The sequence below is a fragment of the Abramis brama genome (assembly GCF_963993115.1).
Source record: "Abramis brama genome assembly, chromosome: 10".
NCBI lineage: Eukaryota > Metazoa > Chordata > Actinopteri > Cypriniformes > Leuciscidae > Abramis > Abramis brama.
The window spans coordinates 41896222-41921094 of NC_139972.1; the positions used below are offsets into that span (position 1 = coordinate 41896222).

At 45.1% G+C, this 24873-nt stretch overlaps 1 protein-coding gene across 1 annotated transcript in view; it reads right to left on the reverse strand.

Moving 5' to 3' along the window:
- Nucleotides 1-24873, reverse strand: part of ift80 (intraflagellar transport 80 homolog (Chlamydomonas)) — a 47631-nt gene that overhangs the window by 1154 nt on the left and 21604 nt on the right. Inside the window, exons 10-18 of the mRNA XM_084127613.1 lie at nucleotides 24481-24599; nucleotides 22616-22690; nucleotides 21097-21260; nucleotides 16914-16978; nucleotides 10559-10694; nucleotides 10291-10438; nucleotides 8387-8558; nucleotides 2126-2215; nucleotides 1880-2052 (exon numbers count right to left, since the gene is read on the reverse strand). Of these exons, the coding sequence (XP_083983739.1) occupies nucleotides 1880-2052; nucleotides 2126-2215; nucleotides 8387-8558; nucleotides 10291-10438; nucleotides 10559-10694; nucleotides 16914-16978; nucleotides 21097-21260; nucleotides 22616-22690; nucleotides 24481-24599 (1142 nt within the window). The remainder of the gene's footprint in view (nucleotides 1-1879; nucleotides 2053-2125; nucleotides 2216-8386; nucleotides 8559-10290; nucleotides 10439-10558; nucleotides 10695-16913; nucleotides 16979-21096; nucleotides 21261-22615; nucleotides 22691-24480; nucleotides 24600-24873) is intronic.

Below are 24873 nucleotides of genomic sequence, written 5' to 3' on the forward strand. Positions count from 1 at the left end.
CACAGGCAAACATTCCTTGCGTGAGTGATGTTTAGCCTGTTTTTTGCTCATGATACTCAGCTACACTTAAATGTTTTGCAATAAGACTAAATGTGAATGATATCTAAGTTTTTTTTAACTTATTGGAATCAAAATTAGGAATCGATAAGAATCGGAATCTATAAGCAGAATCTAAATAGGAATCGTTAAAATTCCCTACACGGAGTGGACGCGTATCAGTGGCGGCGTGCACCTGTCCCAGTTGTAGAGGTTGATGTGGATCTGGATGGCGCGATAGGTGAGGTTGGCCTGCAGCAGACTGGCCTCACACACACTCTCACTCTCAAACACACACACACACACACACACACACACACATACCTGTCCCAGTTGTAGAGGTTGATGTGGATCTGGATGGCGCGATAGGTGAGGTTGGCCTGCAGCAGACTGGCCTCACACACACTCTCACTCTCAAACACACACACACACACACACATACCTGTCCCAGTTGTAGAGGTTGATGTGGATCTGGATGGCGCGATAGGTTGGCCAGGTTGGCCTGCAGCAGACTGGCCTCACACACACTCTCACACACACACACACACACACACACACACACACACTAGGGGTGTGAACCGACACTGGTCTCACGGTTCGGTTCGATTACGATTATCATGTCATCGATTCAGTTCAATTCGATATCACGATGCATCGCGATGCACCGCATCCTCAATTTAAAATTTTACTTCAAAAGTGATGTGTGCGCGCATGTGTGTGCGTGTGCTCGCCTGTTCGGGAAGTCGCAGTGACAGAAACAGTGACATTCCAGTTCAAGTTTCAAGGGAGTAAAGCTTGTTTATGCCATTAAGAAAAGGAAATCTGTCAAATAAATATTGTTTTAAAGAAATGTTCATTTAAAAGCAGCGCTCATTAATCAGTGTATTATGTTACCGTTAAAGATGCGCGAATCAACCGTCGCCGAATCCGCTGTTGAAGGTGACGATCATCCATTTATAATCACGCGTAACACAGAATAATTGTAATTTGACCATCGGGTGCGTATACTTAAATAAGAGAAAATTATTGGGCGGGTGGATGATTTGTTTTTGGCTGCGGATTCGGGTGACGTTGGAGCTCATCCGCGCATCTCTAAAGCAGTCAGACTCTGCCAGGCGTTAACAGCTCGGGGTGAAAACGGCTAACGTGGTTTATCAAGTTAGTGGTATTACCTCCTGCATATTCTATTTGTGCGTGACATGAGTGCACACAGCGCGTGTCTTCTGCAGGTCGTGCTTACCAGGTTGTTCATAAAAGCCGAAATGTGCCCAGATGTCGGCTTTAAAGTAGTTGGAGCATTTTTTATTTTCTCGCACTCGCGTCTCACCTCCCTCTGCCATTGTATGCTACCGCGACAAAGCACGTACGCAACAAATGACGTCAGAAAAGCGTCAGTACATTATAATCGGTTATGGTCTATTACTGAACCGAAACCGAATCGTCCTCGTCTGCATCGCGATGCATCGTAGAAACGATTAATTTTGACACCCCTAACACACACACACACACACACACACACCTGTCCCAGTTGTAGAGGTTGATGTGGATCTGGATTGCGTGATAGGTGAGGTTGGTCTGCAGCAGACTGGCCTCACACACACTCTCACACACACACGCGCCTGTCCCAGTTGTAGAGGTTGATGTGGATCTGGATGGCGTGATACGTGAGGTTGGCCTGCAGCAGACTGGCCTCACACACACTCTCACACACACTCTCATACACACACGCACCTGTCCCAGTTGTAGAGGTTGATGTGGATCTGGATGGCGTGATACGTGAGGTTGGCCTGCAGCAGACTGGCCTCACACACACTCTCACACACACTCTCATACACACACGCACCTGTCCCAGTTGTAGAGGTTGATGTGGATCTGGATGGCGTGATACGTGAGGTTGGCCTGCAGCAGACTGGCCTCGGCCTCCTGCACATGTCCGCTGAACAGCAGGATGTGTGCGAGGCACGAGTCCTTCGACGGCAGATCCTTTATGAAGTTGATGTACTGCACCTTATCAATCTAGTAGAGACAGAGACGAGTGTTAAAGAGCCTCTGATGCGAGACGTTCTCCCACAGTAGTGAGCAGATTCACCTCTCCAATGGCTGCATACGCCACTTCTGCTGTGCTCAGCTCCCGATTGGCCATCGCCAGCCCTGCCAGACACGACCAGAGCACCTGATCCTGAGAGAGAGAACAGCGTCAGGCACATCCAGTGCTGCAACTCTACACTTTAGCTCTGATGATAGTCACACTCACTCACAGATGAACCATCACCAATTTACTTCAGCTGGACTATTACACTATTTTCTTCTAGATCTGCTGTACAGCATAAACAAACTTTGTAAAAAGCACTATATAAATGAAGGTGACTGTGGGTAAATTAGCAGAACAGCCACCGCAGAGTTTGTCAGATAAATTAACAGATAAATTCATTAGTGTTCGGTCAGAAGCTTGGAATAATTATGATTATTTTTATGATCCTTCAGAAATTATTGTAATTGCTGCTCAATTATTGTTGGTGCTCCATTATTAATAATGGTTATTATATCAAATTGCTTCACATTTTTGTGGAAATCAAAATACAATTTTCATGATTCTTTGATGAATATATAAAAAACTTTATTTGAAAGAGAAATATTTTGTAACACAAGTCACTTTGTAACATAAGATCACAGTCCCCTTTCGAGGTAAAAGACGACCTCTTTTGCACTTGCGCTACGTCAAAAGACGACACTTTGGGGAATGCCTTCAGCGTGATGCGTCTGAAGCCTGTATGGAACTAGTCCAATCTCGATTGGTGTTGCGTCATGACGTCACTCGTGACACCACATGTGACGGCAATGCGGAACCTATAAAAGGACGGCGGATCATAACAGCTTCAGCTGGTCTTCAGCAAGCGTTCTATGTTGTCTTGTCTGTCTTATTTGGTGTTGTTTGTCAGTTTACACAAGCAGATATTGTTATAATGGCAAGTAAAAAGATTTTCAGACAGTGTGCGTCCCCTTGCCCGTGTTATTTGAGCGAGGGAGACACAAGCGGCCAGCTCTGTCGGTCCCGTTCAGGAGACGGAAGCTTGATCTGCGGCTTCTTCCGCCCAGGACGAGGACACGATGCTTGATTTATCTGGATCCAAGGATTTAGATATTTTGGGCATCGAGGCAGAAGAATCTGAGGACTCGGCACCTCATTCTCCTGCCTTCGAGATTGTGACCACAGCAGTGGCCAAATTAAACATCGTTTGGCCATCAGAGAAGCAGGAAATGTTGAAAAAAAGTAAAGTCACAGTCTTTGCGCCGGAGCCTCCCGTTTTTCCCTGATCTCCACACTGAGGTGTCGAGATCGTGGAACAAGCCATTCTCATCACGATTATCGAGCCCAAACGTCCATATATATTAGTCTATTTTGGGTTCGAAAGAGAACGGCTATGGGGTGATGCCGCGGGTGGAAGAGACACTGGCATCGTATCTTTCACCCAACGCTGCGTCATCCCTTAAGGCTCCGGCGCTGCCCTCCAAACCCTGCCATACTACATCAGCATTGGTGGGCAAAGCATATGTGGCGGCGGTTCGGGCTGGAGCATGCACACGATGGGGATTATGCAGGCATACCAGACCGACCTCCTGAAAGAAATGGATGACAGTGGGAAGGTCGCCCTCGATGACGTTAAATGCAGCATTGGTAGCCATGGAGAGACACCTGTTGCTGAACCTGTCGGGCATTGGGGAGAAGGACAGGGCCTTCCTCCTCGATGCCCCACTTTCGCCTTCTGGCCTCTATAGCGACGCAGTCAATACTGTCGTCGAGAGGTTTCAGGAGGCGAAGCGACAGTCAGTAGCTTTTAAACATCTGATCCCCCACCGTCGTTCCAGATCTCAAGGGCCTGCTGCCAGGAAGCAGTCCCACCAGCCAGCCGCCAGCTCCTCGCACCTGCAACCGCAGACCAAAACGGATGGGGGTTACGTCCTATTATAGATCTTATTGGGTATTAAATCGGTCTCTGAGGAGATTCAAATTCAAGATGTTAACCATACCTATTATCGTGAGTCAAATCAGGTCCGAGGACTGGTTTAGATCTGAAAGACGCTTGCTTCCATATATCCATCCTTCCCTATCACAGACGATTCCTGAGGTTCGCCTTCGGGGGAACGGCGTACCAATATCGGGTTCTTTTCTATGGCCTAGCATTATCCCCTCGCACCTTTGCGAAATGCATGGATGCTGCTCTAGCTCCACTGAGACTTCAGGGCATTCGGATCCTCAATTATATCGATGACTGGCTCATTCTAGCATAGTCAGAGGAGATGACGGTTCGGCATTGAGATGTCGTTCTACGCCATCTGAGGTGCTTGAGGCTGAGACTCAATGTCAAAAAAAGAGTTCACTAATTCCTCAACAGAGAACTACATCTCTGGGGATGGTATGGGACTCAGTTACGATGCGGGCACAGTTGTCTCCTGCTCGTATAAACACCCTCTTGACTACAGTCATCGGTTTCAAGCTAGGCCAGACCATAACTGTCAAACACTTTTTTTAAAGGGGTCCTCGGGGGTCCTTGTAGCAGCGTCTAATATAATACCTTTTGGCCTGCTGTACATGAGGCCCCTACAGTGGTGGCTCAGGAGCAGAGGGTTTTCCCCGAGGGGGAACTCATTTCGCACGATCAAAGTAATGCGCAGGTGCCTTCGTCCTTTGGTCATCTGAAGAAACCATGGTTCCTGTCCCAGGGCCCTGTGTTGGGAGCACCATGTCAGAGAAAGATAGTGACTATGGATGCGGCTGGGGAGCGGTCATGGAGGGCCGCTACACCAAGGGTCTTTGGAAGGACCATCATCTTTCACATCAATTGCCTGGAAATGTTGGCATGGTTTCTAGCTCTGAGACACTTCCTTCCGGGCCTCAGAGGCCATCATGTTCTAGTTCGAACAGTTCGAACCAACAATACGTAGGTGGTCGGCAGAGGGGGGCACACACTGTAATTAGTACAGTGTGTGTCACAAAAACATTTCACTGCCATCTTATATGAGTATGTGACAAATAAAACCTTTGAACCTTGAACCTTGAAGGGCACTACGGGGAGACACCCACTCATAGTGTGTTCCCTTTGTGGAGCTAGGAGGATGAGGCCTGTTGTCCAAGCCAGGGTTTTCGTCTGGGACCTGGCAGTGGTTCTTGAAGGGTTATCCCTGGCACCCTTCGAACTCATTGACGAGATGTCTGAGAAATGTTTAGCCCTGAAAGTAGCCTTCCTGCTAGCCATCACGTCATCAGTTTGCCTTCGCCTCTCCTGATAAGAGCCCACTTGACTAGAGGTGTGGCATCCTCTAAGGCCCTGCTAACAGGGGTTTTCCTTAAAGACGTCTGTGATGCCGCCGGCTGGGCCTCCCCACACACCTTCATAAGATACTATAGCCTGGATCTGCCCTCTACACCGGGTTCACAAGTTCTCACGTCTTGAGTTGTGCCAGATTGCTTCACACAAGGACAGACACTAGTCAGTGTGGCGCAGTAGGCATTTTGTTCCCCAAAGTTTGTTCGCCTTTCGACGCAGCGCGAGTTCCCTCGAAAGGGAACGTGATGGGTTACAACTGTAACCCTCGTTCCCTGAGAAGGGAACAAGACGCTGCGTCCCTTTGCCACACTTCCTGCATGCCTGATAATGACTTGCTTTGACCTATAAGAAGCTGACGCTGTTATGATCCGGCGTCCTTTTATAGCTTCCGCATCGCCATCACAAGCGACGTCACGAGTGACGTCATGACGCAACACCAATCGAGATTGGACTAGTTCCATTCAGGTTTCAGACACATCACGCTGAAGGTGTTCCCCAAAGTGTCTTCTTTCGATGCAGCGCCTCGTTCCCTGAGGGTTACAGTTGTAACCCGAGACGTTTCCACAAACATATGAAGCAGCTCAACCGTTTTCAACACTGATAATAATCATAAATGTTTCTTGAGCAGCAAATCATCATATTATAATGATTTCTAAAGGATCATGTGACACTGAAGACTGGAGTAATGATGCTGAAAATTCAGCTTTGATCACAGGAATAAATTACACTTTACTATATATTCACATAGAAAACAGCTGATTTACATTGGAATAATATTTCACTATTTTTAGTAGTGTATTTTTAAATGCAGCCCTGGTGAGCAGAAGAGACTCTTTCAGAAACATTAATAAATCTTATTTATTCCAAACGTTTGACCATTACTGTAGGTATTACAAATTGACAGTGACCAGTTCTCTACCTTATAATAAATTCTGTTCATGTTAATTTCTATACTAATACATTTTTAACATAGCTTAGCAAAGATAGTTTAATAAATGCTGTAAAAAAAGTTTTACTTTTGTAACAAATTTAACTTTATTGTAAAGTGTCACCAACTAAGCATTTTATTCCACGGCCATTTAACGTTTAATGCTTTATTTTAGTTTTAATTTTAGTTTTATTAAGGTGAGACTCAACCATGTTGTGATGTCACAAGCACAGTGTTATTGAGTTCCTGACAGAACAACCGTTGCCGTCTACTGCTGTTACACACAGAGACAGAGAAACATACCTCCTCCTCGGGAGCACAGAGACGAGAGGAGAAATGACAACCGTAAGAGAGACAGCAACACAACTCACATAAACCTATTTTACATATTAATTAAAACACTATTTAGTATGTTATTGATCGGTTTTCCTTGTGGGGGGCGCTGGCTGTAGCTGATTTTAGGTTTTACTGTCCGCACACACACATGTACACACGTTCTGACACTGTAGGCTCACAGGAATTCATTCCTTTAGTCAGTTATTCTGTTGAGCACCATGACAGTAAAACCAAAATTGTTTTCTGAAATTATGAAAATCAGAGCAAAGAACTTTTTTTATTATTTATTTTTTTATACAAAATAATAATAGCCAATCAAAAAGTATATGTGATATAAAAAGTCAGTATTGTCAAAACAAGAAACATCTATTCCGTGTCATTACGTGTAGTGAGTTTAAGTTTTGCACTTCAGAACTTCTGTTAAGGGAACATAGTGAGCATCGATGCTTCCTGGTTTCCACGGTGCATTGTGGGACTTTTTAGGGAGCAAACATTTCAGTGCACTGGTAGATTTTGTAGTTGAGACAGCCCTTAAAGTCCCCCTGTGGTGAAAATCCAGCTTTTAATGTTGTTTATATGTGGTGTTTTTAATACGCTTTAAGACAAACCATGTGTAAATTCATAAGTCGACACCATTGCTGAGTATTTTCTCCTTAAAACTGCAGTGAACCAAAGACAGTCTCAAAAACACGCTTTGAAATCGCTGGTGTTTCTGACGTCACAAACTACCTTGTAACCAATCAGATCAACGTGTGATCATCAACCAGTGGATCTCTGAGTGGAGGCGGGGCTCATATTCATATTCATAGAACCGCGTATACTAAATGAGGCAAGGGTGTCGAGTTACATTCAGGCTATTTTAAGGCATGAATACATTTTTTTTCAAGGAGAAAATGCTTAAATGTCATTTTGGTGATCAGAGATGAGTTTTAAGGGATAAAATGATTGACTACAGGGAGACTTTAAGATTAATGACTCCCTGATCAGTGCCCTGACTACTGAACTAGGGAGCTGATTGAGACACAGCCACACTAGGCGCGTTTCCATTACAGATTTGCGCAAAACTTTTGCGATTTTTTCTAAATGTCGAGAAAAAACTATTGCAAAATGACGGCGTTTCCATTAACCGATGTTATGCAACTAAAACTGGGAGAGACTCGTATGAGGTGTTTCTGGGTGTTTCTCCCTCATATCTGCTCCGAGGTCTTGATTGTGGCATTTATTTGAGGTTTAGAATCCAGTATTCCTGCAATTCTCCTGTCTATTATGAATTTAATAAAGAGCTCTGTCTCGTATTCTGTCCAAACACACGCGTCATCTACGTCAGCTGACCTGTAAATGTGCAAAAACTGTTTCCATTGCAGTTTCGAGAAATATTCCTTTTTCGAATTGCCTGAAAAACCCCCTCATGCCAGCGTAAAAACATTTTAGCGATAAATGGGAGTTTTTGCGAAAATGACGTGTTTCCATTGGCCGTATTTTCAATTCGCAATTTTAATTTGCGCAATTTGAAGGGTAATGGAAACGTGGCTACTGTCTTGCAGAGTTCAGCTCCAGCCCTAATCAAACACATCTGAACCAGCTCATCAAGCTCTTCAGGGACACTTGAAAATCACACTGGTGTGAGCTGAAGCATGTTGGATATAACTTTGCAGGACAGTGTGGCTCCAGGAGCAGGGCTGAAGACCTCATGGCTGCAGTATTTTCTCTATCTGTATCTGTTTCCCTCACACAACAGAGCACTCCCTGCTCCACTGACCTTAGCGAAGCGGCAGATGCGGAGGCCGTCCTCCCAGCGGGCGCTGCCGGTGTACTCGTGCAGTAAGGTCGGGTACGGGGACACTGCGGTGCACACCAGAGAGCCGTCCGCCCGTCTGACAGTCACCTGAGTGCCCACATAGCTCACGATCTGAGGAGAGCGACTTAACTCGCTGCAGAAGACAGGATTCATCAAACATCACACACAGTTTATGTGCAGTCTCCTAAAGTCTTCAATTACTACTGGGCTCCTAGAAATACACAAATCATGTTTACATGCACAACTTTTGTTTCAATCAGACTGAATTCATTCCGATTGATGAATCTGAATGTAGTGTTTACATGAACGCTAAACATGATCGGGTTGATGTGCGCGCTTAAATGTCTTAAAGCTTCAAATCGGAATAAATGTTTTGACTAAGGGTGGGAATTGGCAAAAAATTGACGGGTTGATTTGGTTTGAATTGATTTTGGCCACGATTCAATATTATTGCGATTCTTAACATATTGCGATACAGCAAGTATTGCGATTTGATTCTGCGATATATTGCTCAACTCACTTCAAATGTCACATTAAATCTGTGAACATCTTCTACACATTTACTGAAGTGCAACTTAGGAGGGTAGTGCAAAAACTTTGTCCTTGAACATTCAGGACACAGGACCTTATTACAGAACGTAATTATATGAACGCGTCACCACCGCATTAGCACCAAAAACATGGAGATTTTATTTTAGAGAATAATTACACAACCTATTTGATATTATATAATTCTAATTAAATAAACTAATCGAATATTCAAAAATCGTGACTCATCCCTGCATGGAATCTCGTTTTTTCCCCCAAATCTTCACTTACGTCTCGATTTTCGAAGGGGATTATAAACGTTTTTTCCTTGGTTCGCTTTTAATTAGGCCTATTATATTCACATTCTTTACTGTGGTAAAGTAGAAAAACGTTGTAAGACAGATAGCCTACATTTTTACTTGCACGTCAGATTCATTTCAACACAGTTTTTGCTTGTTATTAGACATGTAAGGCGCGTCAAGTTTATTTGGTGATTTTTAGTTTCGCTCTCACTGGCAGCGCAAAATCAAACATAGCTTAAATGTCTTGCCCTTGTGGAAGATTAAATTCGCTTTTCATACCTTTTACAACAAGTAGAAAACATGAAGATATCAGAAAATAGATTGATGGTCTCTTTCCTCCTCGTGTCCCACATCCCTCTCAAAGCGCAGAGCGGTAGGCTTCATGTGGAATCACGCGTCTTTGTGTGGAAGTATTAAACGAAAGTTTTTTTTTTTTTTTTTTAAATAGATTTAACTTTATATTATTTAAGTTTCCAATATTTACTGATATTTATTTCAATGCTTTACAGGCTTTAGTGTGTTGCTTCTTTGACGGAATTGCTCAAATTAACACTTTTTTGCTCGAATAAACACTAAAAAAATGTATTTCAATTTTCAAAACAACCCCCCAACCACCCTATAACCCGAAAGTAAAACAGATAATTTTATAATTAAATATTGCAATACTTTGCGCTACTGTATCGATATAATTGCGTGCGCAAAATATTGTGATACTGAACAGAATAGATTTTTTCCCCACCACTATTTTTGACATGCGCACACAGCACACATACAGTTTCCCGCTGTTTGCGCATAATAACCATTCTCCTACATTGGTTCTTTATTTGTTTTAAACAGCAGACTTAATATTTGTCTCTGGTCATAATTTGGAGACGATGAGCATATGAACTGTTGTGCCGCTGCTTATATTTATCGATCAATCGGATCGATTAAGGTGTTGAGCCATCAGTTCAATTACTAATGGATTATTTGGTTGCATGTAAACGTAGCCATTGACTGATGGCTATGAAGTGAAGTTAGTTGTAGTGCGTGTACCTGCTGTCCTTGCTGAAGATGGTTTTGGGGAGCAGGTCTTTGTCCACAAACACCACACTAGGGTAATACCACACAGTGAACTGGTTGTCCTGGATTCCGCACAGGATGTTAGCAGAGTCGTTCCAGGCCACAGTGTCAACCATTGAACCTGGGCAAGAATTACAAAGATTCCATTCAAATTAATCAAACCTTAATACAGATGCTTGACTGAATTCAGTGCGACTTCACCAGAGACAGACTGTCACAGAGTTTCCTTCTGGATTCTTACCGATCTTATAGATGCTGTGAGCTCGGCCCAGCTTTCTCACAGAGGTCAGGTAGAGGTCACGGTTCTTATCGATCAAAGCGATCCTTCTGTCATTAGACAGGCCACACTGATCCAGTGCGACTAACACCACCTCTATCTAACAGAGAGACGAGCAAAAGGGGACCGATTATGCAAAATTCACTTTTACATGGTGGTTGAACATAAATGTGTGTTGGCAGTGTGTGTAAAAATCCACCCACTCCTCTTTTTTTAATCCCCATAAATTATAAGCAGTGTCTCAGAACAAGCCGTTTGCAGATTCTAACAGTGTGACGTCACAAAATGCCCACGACTGCTGACCTACTCTGCCCTATTAGCATAGACCCCGCCCACGACTGCTGACGTATTCTGCCCTATTAGCATAGCCCCCGCCCACGACTGCTGACAGACTCTGCCCTATTAGCATAGCCCCCGCCCATGACTGCTGACAGACTCTGCCCTATTAGCATAGCCCCCGCCCATGACTGCTGACGGACTCTGCCCTATTAGCATAGCCCCCGCCCATGACTGCTGACGGACTCTGCCCTATTAGCATAGCCACCGCCCACGACTGCTGACGGACTCTGCCCTATTAGCATAGACAGACTCTGCCCTATTAGCATAGACAGACTCTGCCCTATTAGCATAGACCCTGCCCACGACTGCTGACGTACTCTGCCCTATTAGCATAGCCCCCGCCCACGACTGCTGACAGACTCTGCCCTATTAGCATAGCCCCCGCCCATGACTGCTGACAGACTCTGCCCTATTAGCATAGCCACCGCCCACGACTGCTGACGGACTCTGCCCTATTAGCATAGACAGACTCTGCCCTATTAGCATAGACCCTGCCCACGACTGCTGACAGACTCTGCCCTATTAGCATAGACCCTGCCCACGACTGCTGACGGACTCTGCCCTATTAGCATTTTTTAAATCCTTAAATCCATTTTTTAAATCCTTGCCACGACTGCTGACAGACTCTGCCCTATTAGCATAGACCCCGCCCACGACTGCTGACGGACTCTGCCCTATTAGCATAGACCCCGCCCACGACTGCTGACAGACTCTGCCCTATTAGCATAGACAGACTCTGCCCTATTAGCATAGACCCTGCCCACGACTGCTGACAGACTCTGCCCTATTAGCATAGACCCTGCCCACGACTGCTGACGGACTCTGCCCTATTAGCATAGACAGACTCTGCCCTATTAGCATAGACCCTGCCCACGACTGCTGACAGACTCTGCCCTATTAGCATAGACCCTGCCCACGACTGCTGACAGACTCTGCCCTATTAGCATAGACCCTGCCCACGACTGCTGACGGACTCTGCCCTATTAGCATTTTTTAAATCCTTAAATCCATTTTTTAAATCCTTGCCACGACTGCTGACAGACTCTGCCCTATTAGCATAGACCCCGCCCACGACTGCTGACAGACTCTGCCCTATTAGCATAGACCCTGCCCACGACTGCTGACAGACTCTGCCCTATTAGCATAGACCCTGCCCACGACTGCTGACGGACTCTGCCCTATTAGCATTTTTTAAATCCTTAAATCCATTTTTTAAATCCTTGCCACGACTGCTGACAGACTCTGCCCTATTAGCATAGACCCCGCCCACGACTGCTGACGGACTCTGCCCTATTAGCATAGACCCCGCCCACGACTGCTGACAGACTCTGCCCTATTAGCATAGACCCCGCCCACGACTGCTGACGGACTCTGCCCTATTAGCATAGACAGACTCTGCCCTATTAGCATAGACCCTGCCCACGACTGCTGACAGACTCTGCCCTATTAGCATAGACAGACTCTGCCCTATTAGCATAGACCCTGCCCACGACTGCTGACAGACTCTGCCCTATTAGCATAGACCCCGCCCACGACTGCTGACAGACTCTGCCCTATTAGCATTTTTTAAATCCTTAAATCCATTTTTTAAATCCTTGCCACGACTGCTGACAGACTCTGCCCTATTAGCATAGACCCCGCCCACGACTGCTGACGGACTCTGCCCTATTAGCATAGACCCTGCCCACGACTGCTGACAGACTCTGCCCTATTAGCATAGACCCCGCCCACGACTGCTGACAGACTCTGCCCTATTAGCATAGACCCCGCCCACGACTGCTGACAGACTCTGCCCTATTAGCATAGACCCTGCCCACGACTGCTGACAGACTCTGCCCTATTAGCATAGACAGACTCTGCCCTATTAGCATAGACCCTGCCCACAACTGCTGACAGACTCTGCCCTATTAGCATAGACAGACTCTGCCCTATTAGCATAGACCCTGCCCACGACTGCTGACAGACTCTGCCCTATTAGCATAGACCCCGCCCACGACTGCTGACAGACTCTGCCCTATTAGCATAGACCAGGGGTCGGCAAGTAACTTTGGCCGCGGGCCAATATTTTTTTTTAGCCAGTAGATGGCGGGCCAGCTACACAGAGTTAGGCCTATGGATACAAATTAAATACTCTTATAGGCCTATAATCGCGGAATATGATGGGTCCGTCACCGTCCGTGGATCATTCGTTCAATCGTTTTTTTTTTTTTTTTCAAATTAAAACCAAAAATAAAAAGATGAAAAATGTATTTTCTGAACTAAAATGAAAAAACGAATAACGACGGGTTTTCTGATTTTCTGATTGTGCTCAGATCAAAAATAGAAAAAATGAATTACTGGATTAGACAAATTTTTATTTTTAATTTTTAATTTAACAACTTTAGTTATATATCAAAGAAATCATTTTAAACAGATCAAGTATTTGTGGTAACAGATCACAGACATTTTAATAAAGGTATGAAAATCGCAATCATGCCTCATTCGCTTACAGTCCGACTTTTGAACTTTATTCCTTTATTTTATTATTATTTATTCGGGACACACACATAGCCTACACTAAGGTTTAAGAAGGTCTGCGCGGGACTGTTTTTTTTTTCGTCCCGCTCCCACAAGGTTCTATTCAGCAACCGCTTAAAATACACTCTGTGTTCACCCGCTTTATTTCCGGAAAATTTAATCTCGTTTCCAGAATCTCACATTCAAATGTCTCTAACGGAAAGAAGGAGATTAAGTAGCCTATAATAATTATAAATGCTATACAAAATTGTGTTCGTGTCAATATAAATATTAGGCTATTTTAACATTGTACTGTCAGCAGAGAAAAAAAATGCCACAGAAAAAAAACATGAAATATAAATAACATAAATTAAATAGGACAAAGCCTATCACTCAAATTTCTAAGCAACATAAACGAAAATCATATTGCCCTACTGACAAATGAAGTAGACTATTTTCTGCCAAACAATTTCAAACATCCTTGCAAAAAAAGAATGTTGTTGACTGACAATGGTTTCAGTACCAAACAGCTCCTCAGAGCTAGGTGTACAGGTGCTCAGAATTAAGTGCGGATACGCTGTCAAAAGATGTCGGGAGTGGGCAGACCAGTCAGTCAGACCGCCCGCTCCGTCCAACACCAGAGTTCTGACCGCTACCGTCTTTTGACGCGCGAATGGACACAAAGTGGTCAAGCGTATAACAGACGCGGCAGGCGCGAATTTGACGCGCTATTCGCGTCCGGTGTGAACGCACAGTTATACTTTAAAATGTAATCCCGCGCCGCATGATTCCCATATGGGCGTTTCACCGCCGCGCGACTACGGCTTTTCTCAAGTAGTGGAAGAGTTTTGTGCAGCATTTAGGACTTCCAAAATAATCCGGCGGGCCAGAAAATATTGCTGGCGGGCCAGTTTTGGCCCGCGGGCCGCCAGTTGCCTTTCCCTGGCATAGACCCTGCCCACGACTGCTGACAGACTCTGCCCTATTAGCATAGACCCCGCCCACGACTGCTGACGGACTCTGCCCTATTAGCATAGACCCTGCCCACGACTGCTGACAGACTCTGCCCTATTAGCATAGACCCTGCCCACGACTGCTGACAGACTCTGCCCTATTAGCATAGACCCCGCCCACGACTGCTGACGGACTCTGCCCTATTAGCATAGACCCTGCCCACGACTGCTGACGGACTCTGCCCTATTAGCATAGACCCTGCCCACGACTGCTGACGGACTCTGCCCTATTAGCATAGACCCTGCCCACGACTGCTGACGGACTCTGCCCTATTAGCATAGACCCTGCCCACGACTGCTGACAGACTCTGCCCTATTAGCATAGACCCCGCCCACGACTGCTGACGGACTCTGCCCTATTAGCATAGACCCTGCCCACGACTGCTGACAGACTCTGCCCTATTAGCATAGACCCTGCCCACGACTGCTGACGGACTCTGCCCTATTAGCATTTTTTAAATCCTTAAATCCATTTTTTAAATCCTTGCCACGACTGCTGACAGACTCTGCCCTATTAGCATAGACCCCGCCCACGACTGCTGACGGACTCTGCCCTATTAGCATAGACCCTGCCCACGACTGCTGACAGACTCTGCCCTATTAGCATAGACCCCGCCCACGACTGCTGACGGACTCTGCCCTATTAGCATAGACCCTGCCCACGACTGCTGACAGACTCTGCCCTATTAGCATAGACCCTGCCCACGACTGCTGACGGACTCTGCCCTATTAGCATTTTTTAAATCCTTAAATCCATTTTTTAAATCCTTGCCACGACTGCTGACAGACTCTGCCCTATTAGCATAGACCCCGCCCACGACTGCTGACGGACTCTGCCCTATTAGCATTTTTTAAATCCTTAAATCCATTTTTTAAATCCTTGCCACGACTGCTGACAGACTCTGCCCTATTAGCATAGACCCCGCCCACGACTGCTGACAGACTCTGCTCTATTAGCATAGACCCCGCCCACAACTGCTGACGGACTCTGCTCTATTAGCATAGGCCCCGCCCACAACTGCTGATGGACTCTGCCTATTAGCATAGACCCCGCCCAGCTCTCAGTCAAGAGCAGTGAGTGATTTTCAGTTTTTCTCTAGTTGTTTGATTCACATTAACAGCATATTTAGCAGAAGGTACTGTACTTTAATACTATACATGCAATTTCTTTACTTGCTGTTTATATTCACATACATAACCAACTGTTTATATGAACTCAAGTTCGTTTCCCTCCCTGGTGTGGATCTTTTGGGCAGGTGTGAATACAGCAATCGCACTCGGGTGCAGACCAAACACCCGTACCGAGACCCAGCTGAAGACCTGGAACGGTCTGAATTTCTGTCCAATGAATGGATGACCTTAGCACATGTGTGGTTTTGTTTACAAATTTTGGTTCACTTGCAAAAAGGGCAGTGTGAAAGCGAACCACACCAAACAAGTGCGCTCAGAAAACCATATTTCAGGAGTTTAGACTGTTATGGCTTTAAAACCATAGACTGTAAAAAAATAAGAGCGTAGTGTCCGTGACGTCACCCGTAGTGTTTCTGGAGAGAATTTAAGCCCAAAGTATGCGGAGCCAGCCGTTGCCATCTAGTGAGCTGCAGAAACTAGTGAGCTGCCTTGCTGTCTACTGTCTTCATATGCAGCTTCCTTCTAAAGCCCAAAGTATACATTGGTTTTTAAGCAAACCCTAGGGCATGTGAACAGTAAATTTCATTATCAGCTTAGTACACACTCAACCCAGATTTACAGCGCATACTCTGCATGCTCAGCTCGCACATGCGATTTCTTTTTTTTGCACTAATTAATTGGCCTACAAGGGGGCGTCACTGGCTGGGGCCACTTTTTCACAGTCCAAAAAAAGAAACAAGAGAGAGAACAATTAACTACTGGAGACCACATCATACAAATATCACTCCACACAATAGACTCATCTCACATCGATACACATATCTTAAGTCAAATACTGTTTCCAGATGCAGAACTCTACTTGGTTTCAAGTGAGAATACAATCTCAACAGCCATTTATGAACACTATTTGCTTGTAGCACACCTGTACGCTAAGCTTCTATAAACTCCTGGTGTACACCACTGTCTCGGGACACCAATATTTTAATGATTTCTAAAAGATGAATCACTGTCTGGACATCTATCTGAGACCTCGGTATGGAGATGATTTTTCAGTAGTACTACAGAACACACCATGAGTGTATATTAGCAGCGTTGGTTGTTTGCTTTTAGCATCTAAGAGAGCGTTTGGACCCAGAAACGATGATGCATGACATCAGACCCAACAAGCGGACTTGGCAAGACCATCAGCAGTTTAATAAGGTTTAACTGATACTTTGTGTATTTCTGCATTTCTCTCTATTTGGCTGACATTTTGGATGAGGATGTTGTGGTGTATGTGTGTGTGTGTGTGTGTGTGTAATGACAGAGTACTGTATGTGTGTTTGTTTGTGTGCATCTACCTTGTGTGTCAAAGGTTTGCCGTCACCGATGGCTTTTCCCGTTTGGGCCTCGAACAGAAAGACGACTGAGAAGAGAAGGAAGGAGAACAACATGAACATCATAAGATGTCGGAAAGGTCTTCATGTAAAATCACAGCTTGCATTGCAGTTATGTCCTACTTTTGGAGCGCTTGCCCTCTCATATACGGTGTGGTCTACCTACAACAGGAGCTACACAACACACTGACCCCTACATGTATCAGCACACTAACCCTACATGTATCAACACACTAACCCCTACATGTATCAGCACACTAACCCTAAATGTATCAACACACTAACCCTACATGTATCAACACACTAACCCTAAATGTATCAACGCACACTAACCCTACATGTATCAGCACACTGACCCCTACATGTATCAACACACTAACCCTACATGTATCAACACACTAACCCTACATGTATCAACACACTAACCCCTACATGTATCAACACACTAACCCTACATGTATCAGCACACTAACCCTACATGTATCAACACACTAACCCTACATGTATCAACACACTAACCCTAAATGTATCAACACACTAACCCCTACATGTATCAGCACACTGACCCCTACATGTATCAACACACTAACCCCTACATGTATCAGCACACTAACCCCTACATGCATCAACACACTAACCCCTACATGTATCAACACACTAACCCCTACATGTATCAACACACTAACCCCTACATGTATCAGCACACTAACCCCTACATGTATCAACACACTAACCCTACATGTATCAACACACTAACCCCTACATGTATCAACACACTAACCCCTACATGTATCAGCACACTAACCCCTACATGCATCAACACACTAACCCCTACATGTATCAGCACACTGACCCCTACATGTATCAACACACTAACCCCTACATGTATCAACACACTAACCCTAAATGTATCAGCACACTAACCCCTACATGTATCAACACACTAACCCCTACATGTATCAGCACACTGACCCCTACATGTATCAACACACTAACCCCTACATGTATCAACACACTAACCCTAAATGTATCAGCACACTAACCCTACATGTATCAGCACACTAACCCCTACATGTATCAGCACACTAACCCTAAATGTATCAGCACACTAACCCTACATGTATCAGCACACTAACCCTACATGTATCAGCACACTAACCCCTACATGTATCAGCACACTAACCCCTACATGTATCAGCACACTAACCCCTACATGTATCAGCACACTAACCCCTACATGTATCAGCACACTAACCCTACATGTATCAGCACACTAACCCTACATGCATCAACACACTAACCCTAAATGCATCAGCACACTAACCCCTACATGTATCAGCACACTAACCCTACATGTATCAGCACACTAACCCTAAATGTATCAGCACACTAACCCTAAATGTATCAGCACACTAACCCTACATGTATCAGCACACTAACCCCTACATGTATCAGCACACTAACCCTAAATGTATCAGCACACTGACCCCTACATGTATCAGCACACTAACCCTAAATGTATCAGCACACTGACCCCTACATGTATCAGCACACTAACCCCTACATGTATCAGCACACTAACCCTAAATGTATCAGCACACTAACCCCTACATGTATCAACACACTAACCCCTACATGTATCAGCACACTAACCCCTACATGTATCAGCACACTAACCCCTACATGTATCAGCACACTAACCCCTACATGTATCAACACACTAACCCCTACATGTATCAGCACACTAACCCCTACATGTATCAACACACTAACCCTAAATGTATCAGCACACTAACCCCTACATGTATCAGCACACTAACCCCTACATGTATCAGCACACTAACCCCTACATGTATCAGCACACTAACCCCTACATGTATCAGCACACTAACCCCTACATGTATCAGCACACTGACCCCTACATGTATCAGCACACTGACCCCTACATGTATCAGCACACTGACCCCTACATGTATCAGCACACTGACCCCTACATGTATCAGCACACTGACCCCTACATGTATCAGCACACTAACCCCTACATGTATCAACACACTAACCCCTACATGTATCAGCACACTAACCCTAAATGTATCAGCACACTGACCCCTACATGTATCAGCACACTAACCCTAAATGTATCAGCACACTGACCCCTACATGTATCAGCACACTAACCCCTACATGTATCAGCACACTAACCCTAAATGTATCAGCACACTAACCCCTACATGTATCAACACACTAACCCCTACATGTATCAGCACACTAACCCCTACATGTATCAGCACACTAACCCCTACATGTATCAACACACTAACCCCTACATGTATCAGCACACTAACCCCTACATGTATCAACACACTAACCCTAAATGTATCAGCACACTAACCCCTACATGTATCAGCACACTAACCCCTACATGTATCAGCACACTAACCCCTACATGTATCAGCACACTAACCCCTACATGTATCAGCACACTAACCCCTACATGTATCAACACACTAACCCCTACATGTATCAACACACTAACCCCTACATGCATCAACACACTAACCCCTACATGTATCAACACACTAACCCCTACATGTATCAGCACACTAACCCCTACATGTATCAGCACACTAACCCCTACATGTATCAACACACTAACCCCTACATGTATCAGCACACTAACCCCTACATGCATCAACACACTAACCCCTACATGTATCAGCACACTAACCCCTACATGTATCAACACACTAACCCCTACATGTATCAGCACACTAACCCCTACATGTATCAACACACTAACCCTAAATGTATCAGCACACTGACCCCTACATGTATCAACACACTAACCCCTACATGTATCAACACACTAACCCCTACATGTATCAACACACTAACCCTAAATGTATCAGCACACTGACCCCTACATGTATCAACACACTGACCCCTACATGTATCAGCACACTAACCCCTACATGTATCAACACACTAACCCCTACATGTATCAGCACACTAACCCCTACATGTATCAGCACACTAACCCCTACATGTATCAACACACTAACCCTAAATGTATCAGCACACTGACCCCTACATGTATCAGCACACTAACCCCTACATGTATCAACACACTAACCCCTACATGTATCAGCACACTAACCCCTACATGTATCAACACACTAACCCTAAATGTATCAGCACACTGACCCCTACATGTATCAGCACACTGACCCCTACATGTATCAGCACACTAACCCCTACATGTATCAGCACACTAACCCCTACATGTATCAACACACTAACCCCTACATGTATCAACACACTAACCCCTACATGCATCAACACACTAACCCCTACATGTATCAACACACTAACCCCTACATGTATCAGCACACTAACCCCTACATGTATCAGCACACTAACCCCTACATGTATCAACACACTAACCCCTACATGTATCAGCACACTAACCCCTACATGCATCAACACACTAACCCCTACATGTATCAGCACACTAACCCCTACATGTATCAACACACTAACCCCTACATGTATCAGCACACTAACCCCTACATGTATCAACACACTAACCCTAAATGTATCAGCACACTGACCCCTACATGTATCAACACACTAACCCCTACATGTATCAACACACTAACCCCTACATGTATCAACACACTAACCCTAAATGTATCAGCACACTGACCCCTACATGTATCAACACACTGACCCCTACATGTATCAGCACACTAACCCCTACATGTATCAACACACTAACCCCTACATGTATCAGCACACTAACCCCTACATGTATCAGCACACTAACCCCTACATGTATCAACACACTAACCCTAAATGTATCAGCACACTGACCCCTACATGTATCAGCACACTAACCCCTACATGTATCAACACACTAACCCCTACATGTATCAGCACACTAACCCCTACATGTATCAACACACTAACCCTAAATGTATCAGCACACTGACCCCTACATGTATCAGCACACTGACCCCTACATGTATCAGCACACTGACCCCTACATGTATCAACACACTAACCCTAAATGTATCAGCACACTAACCCCTACATGCATCAGCCCCCTCTGTCTGTCTGCACATGAGCTTGACAGCGCTCTCCGCACCTCGTTCATCAGTCGTGTCTCGTATGGCGATGGTGTCGTTGCTCAGGGAGATGGACTGAGAGTTCAGGATGTCCATCCTCATGCCGGGACTCTTGGGAGACGACACCACACGGCCCTCATAGGAGTACACATACACCTCTGCTCCATCCACCAGCAGAAAGTGCCTGGACCAAGACAAACACACAAACAGTGTGAGAGAGAGAGAGAGAGAGAGAGAGAGAGAGAGAGAGAGAGAATCACTGAAAGACCCAGCAGTTCAGTTAGACTGTGGTCTCCAACGCAACGCAACACATGTCTCCATGATAACTGAATCAAATGGACAAGCGGCTTCTCCTGACAGTGGAGTTCAGCAGAACTGCAGATGACGGTTAGTGTGAATCCACTGTGTCCTTTTAAGTGCTCTAAACATGGATTCTGGTTTAAACCTGTCCAGTTTGTCTAAAAGCAAATAACACTTGATGTAGAAAAAAACTAAAACAAACAATTTTATTGACTGCAGAGATTATTGTGGGCTTTATTCAATTTCCTATTATAGTTCACAAACATTAAAGGCCCGTTCACACCAAGGATGATAAAACGATAAAGATATAGTTCTAAAAATCGTTCTCAATATTAAAGAATAGCAGAGTTCACATCACAGATATAACGATAACAGCACAGAGAAATTATATCATTGGAATGACTTTCAGAACAGTTTCATCCAGCTGATGAAAAAAGTTGACAGCCAATCAGAATCCATCCTGCCGTAACATTTAAACACTGCGCATTTAAAGTGAGAGACAAGCACGCGCTTATAATAAACAGAACGATATCGTCCCCTGGTGTGGACGCTTATATAGTCATCTTTATAGTTATCGTTCTTGGTGTGAATGGGAACTTTCAAAGTTGTCTTGATTTATAGTAAGTAAACTAGCTCTATAAAGCAGGAAGGATTCTGATTGGCTGTCAGTGTTTTTATCGTTCATCAGCTGGAAATAAACCGCTCTGAAAGTGATTCCAATGATACTGTTCCTCTCTGCCGTTATTGTTATAGGCTAGTTGTGCTGTGGACTCTGCTATTCAATGCTATCGTCCTTAACCCCTGTTTCCAGCTGTTCCAGAGGATCATGCGTTTCAGTGTGTGCTGTGGAAGTCAGTGATGAGTCGACTCTTCCTTGACTCTTGAATCAACAGTGTCGGAGTTGACTATCGTTATGGACTCCTTTATTGTGCTCACTCTTTCACTCATCCTTACTGGACATAATGCATGGCAGTTGAGTGTCTACACACACATATTCCAGTAACATATGGATCAATCTAAACAAAAAACAAAAAAAGCCTTGTGTTGGCTAGTTTATTTTCTGTATTAAATCTATGTGTTGATCATAAGAGTCTTACATGTGAAGCTCAAGCACTTTCTGCTCTGAACAAGAACATTTGCTGAATGCCTGACATTGGTTCCTGTTGGAGACCAGCAAGTTCAACATCTAGTTCTTCTGTGGAAGCTGTCACCAGCACCAGTTCAAAAGCAGAATCTCACCTTTCGGCCTGTACGATAAGACTGACCGTGCCCTCCTTCAGGTCAAAGATCAGAGGAGTATTCCAGTTCTTAGCACTGAAACAACACAACTCAGAGTTAGGATAGTGCCAGAACACCAGAGGCACTCACAATACTGATGAGTGAGAGTGTGTGTGTGTGTGTGTGTGTGTGAGTGAGTGAGTGAGTGAGTGTGTGAATGAGTTTGTGTGAGTGTGTGTGTGTGTGTGTGTGAGTGAGTAAGTGAGTGTGTGTGTGAGAGTGAGTGAGTGAGTGAGTGAGTGTGTGAGTGAGTGTGAGTGAGTGAGTGTGAGTGAGTAAGTGAGTGTGTGAGTGTGTGTGTGAGAGTGAGTGAGTGAGTGAGTGAGTGTGTGAGTGAGTGTGAGTGAGTGAGTGTGAGTGAGTGTGTGTGTGTGAGTGAGTGAGTGTGAGTGAGTGAGTGAGTGAGTGAGTGTGAGTGAGTGAGTGTGAGTGAGTGAGTGTGTGTGTGTGAGTGAGTGAGTGAGTGTGAGTGAGTGAGTGTGTGTGTGAGTGTGAGTGAGTGTGTGTGAGTGAGTGTGAGTGTGTGTGAGTGAGTGAGTGAGTGAGTGTGTGAGTGAGTGAGTGAGTGAGTGTGTGTGAGTGAGTGAGTGTGAGTGTGTGAGTGAGTGTGTTTGTTAGTGAGTGAGTGTGTGTGTGAGTGTGTGAGTGAGTGAGTGAGTGTGTGTGAGTGAGTGAGTGTGTGAGTGAGTGTGTGAGTGTGTGTGTGAGTGTGAGTGAGTGAGTGTGTGTGTGAGTGTGAGTGAGTGTGTGTGAGTGAGTGTGAGTGTGTGTGAGTGAGTGAGTGAGTGTGTGAGTGAGTGAGTGAGTGAGTGTGTGTGAGTGAGTGAGTGTGAGTGTGTGAGTGAGTGAGTGTGTTTGTTAGTGAGTGAGTGTGTGTGTGAGTGTGTGAGTGAGTGAGTGAGTGTGTGTGAGTGAGTGAGTGTGTGAGTGAGTGTGTGAGTGAGTGTGTGAGTGAGTGTGTGAGTGAGTGTGTGAGTGAGTGTGAGTGTGTGAGTGAGTGAGTGAGTGTGTGTGAGTGTGTGAGTGAGTGAGTGAGTGAGTGTGTGAGTGAGTGTGTGTGAGTGAGTGAGTGTGTGTGTGAGTGAGTGAGTGTGAGTGTGTGAGTGAGTGTGTGAGTGTGAGTGAGTGAGTGAGTGAGTGAGTGTGAGCGAGTGAGTGAGTGAGTGAGTGAGTGTGTGAGTGAGTGTGTGTGTGAGTGAGTGAGTGTGTGTGTGAGTGAGTGTGTGTGAGAGTGTGTGAGTGAGTGTGGGTGTGTGTGTGAGTGTGTGAGTGAGTGAGTGAGTGAGTGAGTGTGTGGTGAGTGAGTGAGTGGTGTGTGTGTGTGTGTGTGTGTGTGTGGGAGTGGTGTGGTGAGTGTTGTGGTGTGTGTGTGTGTGTGAGTGAGGTGTGTGTGAGTGGTGTGAGTGTGTGTGGAGTGGTGTGTGTGAGTGAGTGAGGGTGTGTGTGGTGTGGTGTGAGTGAGTGTGTTGGTGTGTGATGTGTGTGTGGTGAGTGAGTGAGTGTGGTGAGTGAGTGAGTGTGTGTGTGTGGTGTGTGAGTGTGTGTGGTGAGTGGTGTGTGTGGTTGTGTGTGTGTGTGTGTGTGTGTGGTGGTGAGTGTGTGGTGAGTGGTGGTGAGTGTGAGTGAGTGAGGTGGGTGGTGGTGGTGTGGTGGTGGTGTGTGTGAGTGAGTGGTGTGGGTGGTGTGGTGAGTGTGTGAGTGTGTGAGTGAGTGTGTGAGTGAGTGTGTGTGTGTGAGTGAGTGTGTGTGTGTGAGTGAGTGTGTGAGTGTGTGAGTGAGTGTGTGAGTGAGTGTGTGTGTGTGAGTGAGTGTGTGTGTAGCAGCACCTGTAGACGTAGCACTGCAGAGAGGTGGTGACCACCAGGTGACCGTGAGCCAGTGATGCTTTGATGACACGATCTCTGAACTCCAGAACATCTACTGCATCATTTAACACGTTTCTGACCTATTGAGAACACACATTACCAGTAAACCACAGCATTTACATTAGAGCAAAAACTCACACACCTCAGCAATGGCTGTCTATACTGAGACTGTGTGTGTGTGTGTGTGGTTGTGTTAAATGTAAGCACACTCCAGTCCTCAGACAAGGAGAGTTCAGCACAGTGCAGTGTGAAGCTGAAGCACTGCCACAGCACATGTACATCAGCTTTCTCTTACATCATATCATGTAATGAAAAAAACGGATAATTCGATATCAGGGTAATAGTGTTACTATA